Source organism: Gambusia affinis, linkage group LG18 (assembly GCF_019740435.1).
Source record: "Gambusia affinis linkage group LG18, SWU_Gaff_1.0, whole genome shotgun sequence".
Taxonomy (NCBI): Eukaryota; Metazoa; Chordata; class Actinopteri; order Cyprinodontiformes; family Poeciliidae; genus Gambusia; species Gambusia affinis.
Window position 1 is genome coordinate 13800798 of NC_057885.1, and position 14211 is coordinate 13815008.

General features: G+C 38.5%; 1 protein-coding gene across 4 annotated transcripts in view; it reads left to right on the plus strand.

The window, feature by feature from the left end:
- Window positions 1-353: 353 nt before the first annotated feature.
- LOC122820598 (RNA-binding protein with multiple splicing-like) overlaps window positions 354-14211 on the plus strand; it is a 44784-nt gene continuing 30926 nt past the window's right edge. The window contains exon 1 of one of the 4 annotated variants that reach the window (XR_006368835.1): window positions 354-830. Coding sequence is in view for 1 of the 4 variants with exons in the window: in XM_044098156.1 (XP_043954091.1) it covers window positions 768-830 (63 nt within the window). In the remaining 3 variants the exon portion in view is untranslated. The remainder of the gene's footprint in view (window positions 831-14211) is intronic. The other 3 variants (XR_006368834.1, XR_006368833.1, XM_044098156.1) reach the window with 3 other exon arrangements.

Consider the following 14211-nt stretch of genomic DNA (forward strand, 5'->3'; position numbering starts at 1 on the left):
TTTGTGGCTGTAACATGAGGGAAAAACTCAAGTTCAAAAGAAGTTCGCAACATTCGCAGGGGGCCAACAGAAGCAAGAATTTGTTGCCCCTTTTGTCCACACCCCCCTCGACTCAACAACTTGTACAGGCAGTCAGATAAAAAAAACAAAAAACAAAACAAAATAGCCACATAAGCCAGCGCCTTAGGAGAATATTTCAGGAATGTTTCAGTCACTAAAATAACATCCAGCTGGTCCAAAAGGTGATGGATGCAGATTTTGTTTCTCCCCCTTCCGCTGTAGCTCTTCCAGCGGTGGATAAATCTCCATAAACGCCGCTGCGGCGCATCCTCCAGCCCTCTACCCCACCCAGAAACCCCTCCCTCCCGTCCTCCCTCGCCTCCTTCCGCACGGAGGGACGGACGGTGGGATGGGGAGAGAAGTTTGCCAGCGGCGCGCTTCGCTCAACATTAAACTGTATTTCATTTTGGGGGGAAACAGCAACAAGAGGAGCCCCGCGGAGAAGCTTTCCAGGGAATGCTGAGGGAATATCCGAGAGCTGAGACACACACGCCGCTCACAGCTGACCCCCTTTATTGACTCCTTTGATTAAATATAAAACAAGAGAAATCATTAATGTCTCCGAACTAAAGGGAAGAACTAAAGGCTCGGGTCCAGTCGGAGGGTGCCTTTTAATTTAATTTGTGGCGGAAGAAGACGAGCAAAGCGAAACAAGAAAAAAAGACGACCTTCCGAGTGAGGCAAAACAACAAAGAGTCCGACTCAGGATGAATAACAACAAAATAGAGAAGGAAAACGAGCAGAGTGAATTCACCAACCACGAAGAGGAGGTATGTATACCAGCGTACCTGGAGCCCAGGAGCTGCTGCTTTTTAAGGCTTAATAATCAGGTTCGAGCTGCTCCGCCGGGAATTTCCACTTTTTAGCCTGATTGTCCGAAAACCTGAGATGCTTTACGCGGAGTTTCTATACCTCGTAAAAGTTTCACTAGACCTCCTGATGCGAGCCGTCTTCCTCGTTATTCTTCTATTCTTTACAGAAAACAGAAAGAGAAACAACTGATTATTTGGTTGGACTTTATTTTCACAAATAAAATGATGAACTCAAGAAATGACTAGCAGAGAAAAACTGAAAGGTGCAGTTTTTCATATTCTGCTCTGTCCACACCTCAACCTGTCCTCGCAAAGTTTTTACTTCAGTTCATGACGTCATTGTCCATAAATAGTAATGATGAGTTTTCAACTCTGGTATTTTGTTTATTTTATTCTATATTGACGGCAAAAAAGGGGAAAAAATAACGTTTTTGAGCACTCTAAAGAAAGCAACAGTATTTTAAGTATTTTACAAATAAAAACAAATTTCATAGATTCTTATTTTTAGTTTCTAGTGAGAATATCTAATTGCCTATACTATTTACACATAATCTTGCAACCTCGCTTTCTGAATTTGGCAATTAGTGCTTTTACATCAGGCTAACAATGAGATGAAAATTAAATGCTTAAAAAAATACTTTGGTTCAAAATGATCAAAACTTTAGGTGTATTTATTTTAGATGTGTTTCTTCATCTATATTTGTTTTGTAATGAATAAATACAACACCTCTGAGGTGTAGATATGAAGCAGCGCCTCCTAGTATGGTTGCAAACTGTAAAAAAACTGAGCAATTTTAAGCCTCTTGTTGCTGATGGTTTTAGGTTTTTAATGTTTTATACATGAAAAAAACTAGCTTAATTCAATAACGTTTTAGAGCTGTGTTTATTTCATATGTTTTTATATGCATTTGTTTTCAACAAATTACTCAGATTTTTACCCTTAGATAACTGAGACAATGTTTATGTAAACATTTTGCAATAGTAATAACAACAATAACAGAAGGGGGGAAATAAATAGCCAAACAGGAAGTTTGGAGCACTAAACACAACTATAAAAGAGATTCTGAGCCAAAGTGAATCAGAGTTCAGAGAAGCACAGAGGAGTCATTGAAGTTCAAACAACGGCTGCTGCAACATGCAGGCAATAACTCTATGTTGCATTACAGTTACCTCCTCCATCTAAGCACAACAGAACAGTTTGTTAGGAAAAAATGTGAGATAATCTTTTCTAATAAAGATAAGATGATGGTCCAGTTTCTGTAAACGCTGCGCAGTCTGGTTCAACAATATCTCTGATTGGGTTTGTTGTATATGTCTTTTCTTTGGCACAGATGTGTCTCCGTTCAAAGGACATAGATTGTTATTTTCAAGCTTGCAAGAAAGGTGTATCAGATTATGTTAGATAGTTCCCTTGGAGTAAATCTGATTAAGACTCGATACTTTGTAACTGAATGCCTGGACTGATGTAATGCCATATTTGGTCCCGAGCTCGGAAAGGTTTCTATAGATGCAGGGAGTTTATGTAGCACTTCTCGGATGAGGTAAAGGATAATAAATTTAGAAGTTCAGTCTGAGTCTTTCTGACCTCATGAATTGGATTGTTTGACAGATCATCTTCTGGAACGCAGTTCTATCTCTGCCAGTTGAAGTCACGGCCATTTTTTAATTCACAACATACCCAATTCAGCTTAGTTTATTTATATAGCACCAGTTTACAACTGATGTCACTTTACAAGACAAGCAGGTCAATTCGAGGCTGGTTGTTTACAATCCAAGTTGGTCCAAATTTAATTGTAACCAACACAATTCTTTCCAGTACAATCCATTACGGTATAGTCAGTTCAGTTCTTTCCCGAATACAGTCAAATTCAAATATACCAAACAATTGTGTGTATTTAAGCAAACAGCTCATTGCCTTGAGTCGGTGGCAGTTTGGTCCTGAAAATATCGGCAGTTTGTTCATTTAATTGGACATCTGCCAATTAGGTATTTTTTAATTGCTTGTACCAATCCCAATTCTTATGCTAATTGCTATTTATTTATTTATTTTATTAGTTTTCTCTTTCAGTTTGAACTCTTATATAATATAATGTTTGGGAATATATTTTGTTTTTTTTTTTAAAGATGGGAATCAGCGCTTGTGGCCTGATGGACAAATGATTTGGTTTCAGGACCTATAAGTATTTGAATCTTAACTATAGAAAACCACACACCAAAGATTGTACTATGTGTAGCCACTGTGACTGGAGGGAGGGAGGGTACTTATTTTTTATTTCTTTTTTTTTTAACAAAGGGTACACTTGTAGTTGTAATAGACAAGAATAAAGGTTTTGTTATATTCTTGTCTAAATTTGACATAACATTCAAATTTCTTTTGGGTGTGTGTTATTCTTGCACTGGGAAAAAAAACACCACTGCTGTGGTAGAAAAAAACTTCATCAATCAATCATTATTAAGAAATTTATATGTCAGGTCTATCTTATTATCAGTTTTGTATAAAGATGCAGCAATCAGGCTTTTTCTGACCAATACTGAATTTAGATTTAGACTAATCTGGATTTTTTTTAAATTGTAACATATAAAAACAGTGTAACAATAAAAATATGCTGCAGTTTACTTGATATAGGTCATAAAGTTGAATTAAAAAATTGAAGGAGCAGCAAGAATTTCCCATTTGTACATCAAAGCCTATAACATTAAACTTATTTTGGTTTGTAGTAGACATGAAGTAGTGTGTTGAAGTATTTGCTGTTTGTTGATGGACTTTTTTTGACCAAAATTGATGGGAGTTGTAGTCTAAGTGCATTTGAAGAATAAGGTAAAACAAATTTTAAAAAGTGACAATTAGAGCAGATCAAGAAAAATCGGCCAGTTCCGACTCTCAGGCCTCAGAGGCTCAGGAGTATCCAGTGTAATAGAAATAGACCAGATTAATTTGTCAACCAGTCAATTGTTCTATCTCCAGCTCTAACAGACTAAATGGACAAAATATGACGTTTTTTTGATTCTAGAAAATGCAATTAAAGCAAGAGTGATAAAAAGCTCTTAAAACTAAATTAGATCTGAATTTTGAGCATTTTGCGTCCAAGCATGACCTTTAAGACCTATATTTGATTCCTGCTCATTAGCTCTTTCTGTACTCATTTTAGCATCTCATAGCTTGGACTTAGAGCTATGAGACATTAGTAATGATTTGCATTTTTTCAAATTTAGCTGCTTTTTGCAGTTGTAATTAAAATTTTGACTGCATACTATCAGATATTAAGACCTTGACCTGTGATAACTTGCTTTCTGATGTAATATGAAATATTCCCGATTGAATAACAGAGTCATTATTCCAATATTTCTGAGGAAAATATTAGTTTTTTTCCGCCCCGTTTGTTTGATAAATATCTGGACTCTTTCGAAATTGAAATTCCGTGCTGTCGACGGCCTGCACCACCAGACGAGAACTGTCTGTGTGAAAGGCAGACACAGAGACGGGGAGAGTAATGGCCAGAGGAATCTAATGTTGTAGAAATGTTTGGATCTCATCCAGACTGGCCGAGACTTACATTCACTTGGATGAATTAACATGAGGTTGGACAGGCCCACTTTGTCTTTGCTCTAATAATTTGTGTTGTTTGAGCTGCGGGGGGAGGAAAGAGGTTTGAGTCGTTGTTTTTTTCCACTTGTTCAAAAGTGTGCAGACAGATGTAGATGTTTGTACAGTAAGGCAAAGAGTAGTGTGAGTTGGGCTTTCTCTGCATCATTTCTTAAATTTCCCTTTCCTTGAATCCTAACTGCCCAACTATAAACTGTAACCTTATGAGAGGCAAAGTTCAACAGGCTGGCTGGTGTGACTCTCACATGCTGAACAACATCACGCCCTCCCTCCCCCGCTTTTGCACAGCCTGCGCCTCAATGGATCACTGATTCGCACCAGCAAAGCACTGCTGCGAGCTCGGCTCCGTTGCTCAACCTCACACGCCATTGACGATGCTTAACGTTTATCTTGCGTGCACCGGCGCCCACCAAACATGGTCTGGCTGCTGGGGAGGTATGCAGGAGGAGGCGTGGGGGTGGGGGGTGGAGGGTTTCAGTCCCTGCAGCATCTAATCTGGAAAGCTGCTGCGATAAGCGCGATTATCAGGTGTTCTGGATGCTTTCACGTTTAGCAGCACTCGGCTGCTGATGAAGTTGAGGTGACATGCTTGTAACTGTCAGAGATATGTTTCGACCGTGGCCGGTTTCCAGACCTTTTTTGGACAAGACATTTGTGCTGGACCCTAAAGGAGACTTGTATTAATCTGATATGACAAGGGTTTGATAGAAAGATATGGCATGCGTGTATGTTTATTTTAATGCGGACCAATATTTATGCACACTGAGACTTCAACACACTTTAATGTTAACAGAAAGGTGACATTTAAAGACAAAGGGCAAGCAGAGAAATTGAAGTAAATAAAGTGGAGACATCATTCACTTGGCAGCCAAAAATCCTATTCATAAACAATATTAAATGGTGGGACTAATGCCTGTGTGATACTCTAATGGTAAAATACCTGGTTTTCAGTTAATGCAAAAACTTCCAACAACTGTGAAAACCGTTTTGTTTATTTACAGAAAACTGACCTACTGAATTCAGCTTCAATAATGTGATATTACTTATAGTTTTAGTTATAATGCACCAATCCATGGGCAAGAAATTGGAATCAACCAGTTTTCTCTATCACTACTAAACATCCTTTTGTCAAAGTAAAAGTACTTACAGCAGCTTTCTGTATCTTACTATAATTTATAACCCAGAAAAATTGTAACCAAATTTTTACATTATTTTTGTGGGTTTTTGTCTTTAATTGATATCTTACTAATTAGCTAAGGTAACACAAGACCTTTGTTTTTCCAAATAAGCAGGTAAAAATACATATTTTTTACAACTTATGTTAGTAAAAGCTTTTTTCATCAAGTAATACTTCAGTGAACAGCTTGCCGAGCTCTGCTCTGTTTTGAGTTTATTAAAAATTAGATAAAAGTTAGGTTCATATGCTTTGATGAAAGATCAATGGTGATAATCTTGTAATTCCTTCATTTTCTTTGGTTCACTTCTAACTACTCCTGATATCAAAGAACCTGCTTTATGTTTTTCATGGTAGTGGTGGCTTTACATATTTCAAAAAGGTTTGCATGAAAACTTTCTATTTAACAAAAAACAAAAAGAATGAACTTAAAAAGAATACCTGGAAATCAGTATCCTATTGGCTGATTTAAGGAGTTTGACCGGATTTCATTTAACATCTTTAAATTCTGGATGGAGTGTTGTAACAGAAAGAACATTATGGCTTCTTCTTGGCCTCTTTCGCTGTCTTCTGACAATCAGTGGAGAAACAGAGAAGGATGGAAAAGGCAAATGGAGTATATGAAGTGCATCTGATCTCTGCCAGTCGACTGTCGGCTTGACCTTTCGCCTGATTGTTGTCGGTTCGCCTCTCTATGTCTTAAGTCTGCTTAAGATGAAACCCGATTACCGGGTTGATGTGCCAAGCTTCAGTTTCTGGACAGAAAAGACCACGGATGTAAAAGTCCTACTAAATAAGGTCCCTGAACCCCCTTAATACCTGTTGAATGTTCTCATAGTTACAGGGAATGCTGCACGTACGAGTTCAGCAAACGTGGTGCATCTGCCCCCGGGGTGTAATTGAGTTGTGCTTGGCCTGCTTCAGGTATCCTCTTCAACATAGCAGGTCATGTGGGCAGCAAGCGTGACCTTTTTTTTTTTGTTCTTAGGTTGTGGGGCGGGGTGAGTCTCGCTGCTGGAGAAGCTCCATGGGCAGCGCGGTGGCGTTGGGGATGCGTGTGATCCGTGTGCGTGTGCATGTATCTATGAAAAGGGCACGATGATACGCTAACTCTCTGTGACATGAAACGTTACCTGAGGGAGGGGTTGGCATGATGGGGTGCGAACGGACGGAGGATTTGACCAGACAAAAGATCTACAGTAGATCGAGCCTGCGGCAATTCAAAGAGGACACAAAAGCACAATATTACAAAAATAAATAAGTAGAATAAAACCTTGACTGAGGTGAGGGTAATATAGACATGAACAAGCCACCTTTACTGCCATACAGAAACCATAAAACCTTGCTCTGTCTGACAGTCTGAGAGGATGGAGTTTATTTATAAAACCCTGAGGGGAATTGTCATCTTATCTTAGCCATTTGTCAGCAGTGCGACAAGAGATATTTGAAAAGACAACAAGAAAGCAGAGAGTCATCAGGACAGATGTGAGAATAAAAAAAAACATACATATATATTTATAGTACTGTTACTTGTCTCCCACTTTTTCTTATATATATATATATATATATATATATATGTATCTATATCCAATATATTTGGTGCTGCTTCCCCTAAAAGACCTCGGCTGTCAGATCTCAGTTTGTTTTGTAGTTAATGATATGATGAAACTGCCCTGTGATGGAGGAAGTGCGAACTTTTTCCCTAGATGTGTGAGACATTTTACCGTCCTTTGTCATACTGTCAGCTTTACTAAATATTACTCACTCACGAGCTATAATTATCCGCCTCACAGCATGGAGTGTATGCTCTCAGTCTTCACACCTGCTATTGAGATCCTTTTTATGTTCATTACTCTTTCTCAGACTCGCTATTTCATGTAATTTCTTCCCTCCATTCATCCATCCTCTGCTGCTGCTTTTATCTCCCTTGCCCTCTGTTTCCTTCCCTCCCGTCTTTCCTTTGTCCCACCCTTTTTCTGCCCTCTCTCTGCCTTTATCTTGTTCTCTTGCTGTTTCCTCCCACTTTCCCTCACTTCACCCTGGCACCGTTTATAATTTGCCGAGCTATCTACTCCCGTCGTTTCCATCCTGCTTGCCCCTATTTATGTCCTGGTGGACGTACCCCTTATCCTTTATCGGGCTGTAGGGTGAAAGATGTCTGAGATCAGGGGCTGGTTTTGGCTTGTGGAAGTTGAGGAGGGACTCCAACCGGAAGGAAACGGCGTGCCGATGACTGACAACTCTCCCTCCTCTTTTTCTGATCACAGGATCTTGCCAGCATATTCAATTTGAAGTCCAACAAAAGCCTACATTAGTTCCAGCACCTCAGAGAGTTATTGGCAAATATTAGTAGTTAGCCTTAAAATGCTTGAGCCTTTTTATTGCGTTTGCGTCATCTTGCTGTTTTGAAGATGATAGTTATTACTTGGATTGCAGAGTTTGATGAGTTAGGCAAGCATTTTTTTTTTGTGAACATTTTTGGCTTTGAATCTGACTTACTTGTATTGCATGTTTCCTTGCCTTTACAACTTTGAAGAGCATCAAAGACAGATGGGTGCTATATGTTATATTTCTAGAACTGGTATGTAGTAATTCAAGCATTTCTCAACATTGATCAGTTATTACATTCAATTCTGAATGTAATAGTTGCATTTCAATTTAAAGCTATAGAGCTCAAAGTCTTATTTCTTCAGGGGGTGTGACAGAAAGAAAAAAAATGCTTATAGATTAATTTCTGCTCAAATAGATCTGTCAGCAGATCTATTTGAGTTTATGATGACCTTCTTTCTTCTTGGTCTGAAATAGACCAATAAAAAGAAAAACATTAACATTTTCCGTCATACTATTCCTGTGGTTTCAGGTTATTTTAATGGAATGGAAGATGAAGCTACTGACTTTGTTGGTGCACACTGTAGGCCAGCTGGCTTAAATAAGGATAGTGCAGATTTTCTTTGCTTACAGAAAAGTCAAATATATACAGTGAACCCCCTCCAAATCGCAGTTCACTACTCGTGGAGTTTTCTGTGGAAAGTAACTCCATATTTGCAGAATATCTGCCTATTTGTGAATATTTTTATATTGGCTGTGTTCTCTAACCCTATTTTTTCTTTCTTCTCTATTAAATGGCTCGATTTTTAGGCCATAGATAGCCATGTTTATTTTAGCAGTATTATGACATATGGTGAATGATAAAAATTACTAATATATAAATTATAATTAAAGGCTCTCTTGCGATTTCTGCAAATAAATGTAAATCAAAACACAAACAGACCTCTGGTACTGATAGTGCAACATGCCTAAGTCAGAAACTAACAGCTCTGGTTAACAGACTGTGATGGATGACGATAAAGATTCGACAAATGGTGACTTGTTTTCAGCCACTTTGATGACTCAGAATCTGGTGTTTGTTTTTTGTGGGGGGTTTTTTGTTTTCTGTTTTTTTGTTCTCGCTTACCCTCAGCTCATCCATCCACAACGCAATAAGCGATTTTAGGTGTTCACTTGGTCGACGAGCAACAAAAGGAAGAGGCTGACGAACGCTGAAGCGGAGATTAGTTCAAATTAATGAGCCCTTAGGAATTTTAAGTCCATTCGAAGAGACTCGTTAGTTGTCAAAAAGGAAGAAGAGATCATGTCGCTTCAGAGTAATTTTGATGAGCTCTTAATCAAGGAGTCAAACCTATATGGGACTGACAATCTGTGAAAAAAAAAAAAAATATATATATATATATGTTTCCCCTTTCACATGATACCAAGAAACTGTTTTGGTGAAATGCAGAGGACATATTTTTTGTTTCTAGGTCAGATTATAAACAAGAAAAATTCTTGTGGAGGCAGAGAGAATAGAGCAAAAGAAGAGCAGAGTGCAAACCTACTAGGTCATTAGTTTTAAATGTCTTTTAAAGGTCAACCTGTTGGAAGATTTACAGAGTCTCACTGAGTCGTAATTGTTCGTCAAAAGCACTTGTAGGACTTAGAGAAAGACGGAAAATAACAGAAGGCATTCTCCACTCTTGAGTTCAGGCATGACGCCTGGAGTGCACTCAGTCTCACAGTTAACCTTTTGCCCTACAAAAACAACCCCAAGTCTAACCTGTGATCTCTGACCCAGAATTGGAAACTTGACCCGACGAACCCTGATCATTAGCAGACAGACTGGCTCATCCATTTATGGTTGTTTGACACCTCTCAGGCCTGCAGTCGCTCACTCCTCACGCCCTTTGACGTGGAAGATGAAGAGACAAAGCTTCATCAGCTATGAGGATGATGAAGAGTGATGCCAACGCTGAGCCGTGTCAACGGCAGAGGGAGGCCTGTGGCATGATGCAGCTGGGAAGTCTTTGATAGCAATATATCTGAAAGTTTAATGGATTTTGTCTATTTCATTATTTATAACATAAGTCAATGTGAGATTTGGAAAGGTGATGCCCAGATACACATGTAAGGGTGTTGATGTCTTTTTAAAATCAGTGCTGTCTATTAGAACTTCACCTTATATCTAAATTCATAGGCATGCCAATATTATTGTGTGTAATATAGATATTGCAAAGAACTGTGACAAATATTGGCTAATTACCTTAATTCATGGCATTAATACAGAGAGTATTATAGCCTGTTTTTGCAATCATGACTTTATTTTCTTCATCTAATGACTTAGGGTTTTCTATCATAAAGTGAGTAATGATGTTCACAGTGAAACAGAGTGTATTAGCTGCTGCAAATTTCTGTCTATGTATCTCTGTCTATTTGCTTGCTCTGCACAGATTAGATCATTAAATTTAACAACTCAGAAAGCAAAGCACTACGGTAGGTTTATTAAACTGCTCACTAATAACTGGAGCTGCACTGAAATATGCTGTGACCTAAAAGCTTGTGAACATGCTAACATTAGTCCTACACTTCAGCAAATTGCTGTACCGGAAAATCGTAACAGGAGCGAGATGTCAGTTTGTTGAAGACTTCTTTAACAAAGCAAATAGTTCAGGGGAAACAACCTACAAGTTGACTGGTGACTACAATCAGCTGTCTTTCAGCCTTGACCCTTGTCTTGCAGGTTAAAAATAATAAAAAAAAATCAGCTATTTCTCAAGTCATTGAATGCATCATTGCTAAATGCTGCATGATTGTGCTGGCAAAAATTCTCTTCAGTGTGAAAGTTGTCACTGAAAGAAGAACCACTTAAAATGAGCTATATTTAGTGATGAGACTCGCAGAATCAGAAGGGCTGAATGTTTAACAGCTTGGTTCAAATGTTGTGGACCTTTTTGAAATCTAATCAACATCATGGTAAAACCTACTGATATATTGTGTAAGAATTCACAATAAGTTTCTTGGGGACATATTATGCTAAGGACAGCCTAAAATGTAAACACATTTTGGACGTCTTTTGAAATATTAGTTAAACCCTGCTTTATATGACCTTTGTTCTGGTCCAAATATAAATTGTGGCTTATTAACCACTTTTGAGTGATCTTGATGGTATTTGTTAACTTAAAAAATTAAAAATTAATCTAAAATTGATATTGGCAAATCTCAGCAAAATTGTAATTAAGAATTTGGCCACAAACTTCTGATTTCACACAGCTGCACAGCACATAGCAAAGAATAAAAAAACTACCGCTAAGGTCTTGTGAAAACTTGCCTAAACCACAGGAACTGCATAAAACAAATAATAACACTGAAAACTGAAACCTACCCATACTATCTCTTAATCAGCTTCATTGGTCATGTTTGGCAATGGAAACAAGCTATTTTACTTCTGTGAAACTGCTATAAAATACATAAGCATTCAAATGTAAATATATAAATTCAGAAAGAATAAATGTTTTTCTTATAAAAAATATGGTCAAGTTATTGCTTCTATATTTAGGGGTAAAAGATGTGTCCAAAGCCATTTAGTTTGAAGGAAATTTCAGTTTTATTAATTTGTTTGTCTGATACCTTCATTCAAGGACGGAGACAGAAATGTGTTGCAATCTTCTCACATTGCAACAAGGTCGTGTCACTCATTACAGGCAGACGGAACGGTCAAAATAGCAATCCATCGCAGTCAAACCAAATATACGAGGGAGTTGCACTGTGCAGCAGACTATAATGAGGCTTTTCACACAAAGGGTGTAGCAGACTCAACAAAACCTACAGTGCAAGCTGAATAGAAATGACACATTAATAACTTCTGTTGTTTGATTATTGAAATTAATCTTCCTCATGTTGGCTAATCAAATGATCAAATGAAGTTTCCCTGCTGAGAAACCTTGACCTGAAAACAAGTTTTGAAGGGTTTTCTTGGCTTCTTGAGACTTTAACTGTTTAGATTTTTATTGCTTTATGGTGTGGCATTTAAAAAAACTTAATTGGTACTAAAGGTTGCAGCCTAAACTATTGGATCAACTACTGGATCCATGCTTTCATGTCGTATACACTGAACTCTGATCCTACCATCTGAATATTGCATCTGAAATTTAGGCACGCTGGACAATGTAGTTTTTAATCTGTTTTGGTCCTCTAGTGTGAACTTCGGCCTCAGTTTCCTGTTTTTAGCTCATGGTAGTTGGCCTCATTGTGGTCTGCTCTGGCTGCAGCCCACCTTCTTCAAGGTTCAACGTGTTCAGAGGTGACATACTGATGATATCTTTGCTTCAACCAGGAGTTATTTGAGCTACTGTTGCCTTTCTATCTTCTTGGACCAGTCTATTAGCCTATTCTCCTCTGATCTGTGACTTTAGCAAAGCAGTTTCATCCACACAACTGCTGCTCCCTGCATATTTTTTCTGTTTTGGAATATGGTCTGTCCCAGTTGATCAGGAGTTTCTGAAACATTGACATCCAAATTGTTTCATTCAGATTCACATAAAATCCATTTTTTTCACCATCCCAAGTCTTGGTTTGAATGTCTTCAAGTCATCTTTGCCACTTCTAGATGCCTTAATGCCATAATCTTGATTGCCAAGTGACTGGCTAATTTGTTAGCACAAAACTTTCATTTGAGATTGTAATGAAAACACTTGGAAATGGAGAAAAATATTCTAATTGCTACATCCAAATTTTAGTAAAGTTTTGATAATTAGATTTTTCCCTCCTGCTTGTCTTTCATTTGTGTGTTGTTGATTGAACAGCACCCTTTCTAGGCCTAAACAAATAGGGTGGCACCAGAAAGTCTGAAAGGTGCATAGATGGAGAGCCAATAAGGTGATGACCTCATCTGGTGCTTGTGAAGTCAGGGATCTCTGATTAGAGGTGCATGGATCCCCCCAGGACTTGCTGCAGAAGTGGCCTTAATAGGATGTGATGTTTTTGGCCCCGGGGCTACGCACTCTGCCTTGCTCCGCTGAGGCGTTGCCAAGGAACTGCACCAGTACGCCGGCTGCGAAGCACTCAGCTGGCTTATTGAAGGTAAAGGCTGCTGTTTCTGATCGAAGCCTGCTCTCGCGTTACTCCGTGGATGTGTGAACACGCCATAAATGGTCAACAATTCAAAGGCTTGGACCTGGTTCCTCAGCACTATCGTAATGTACTTATGTGACTCACGAGGAAACCAGTAAAACAAATCCAGTAAAACAGTAGCAGAAGGTTTGACTTTGTGGGGTGTTTTTTTTATAACTGCTTGGCCTCTGGTCTGACCTTCACTTTGGTTTAATGGATTATGAAATTTCACAATGATGGCAGTCCCCTTTACAACTCTGTTAGCAGCATAATACACTGTAGCGGTAATCAACAGCAGATATACGCTGTGAAGAGCTGTTGCCCCATTCTATCACCAACGTGTGCAGTCAGCTCCACACCGGACACGCATGGAAAGAAAGGATCATATATCACAATAGCTGACGTCAGGAAGTCTCAGGAATGAGGTCCGAAGCAGCCAAGAATGTCCCATTGTTCCAAGACGGTGGAATACTCCTTGTTGTGTGTCTTAACTTGTCTAGTTTTCAAATGTCTCTGGCTAAAGATAAGAAGTTCAATTAGAGATGATATTTGACAAGATAGATCACTAGATAGATAAGGTTTTATTATGCTATATGCCAACTTCCTGCTAACGTGACAATTATTATCTTTGTCTTTAAGATAACTACACTTAAGTTGATCACACAGTTTATTAAAACTGTGTGATGAGTTTTCTATCTATTTATGGGTCTTTTTTTTCCTTCAACAAGAATAATTGTTGCTAAAATTTGGCAATGACACAAATCTATGTAGCTTTATTTTTATTCTTGTAAGTTTCCAATAACAATGCGCTGGTTACTGGTATCAAGGTATTTCAAGAACAATCACGCTGTTCCTCCACTGTAACCTGTTTTCATCAAAAAGATACAGAAAGTTACTGGAGTTTTCTCTTGCTACGTGGAGCAGAAAGTATCTAAACGCTGCTCCTCCTCCACTTGTTGCTATGCACTGCTGCTCAGCTAGCTCAAAGAACCCTCGTCGACCAGTAAACTACGCAGATGCTCGACTAATTAACTCGCTCATATCAACTTGTTATACCCTTGTTATTCTGTAAAGACTTCTAAAGTATTGAGCATTCAAGTTTTCTGTTCCTGTGTATTTGCTGACACCAGTTATTTGAT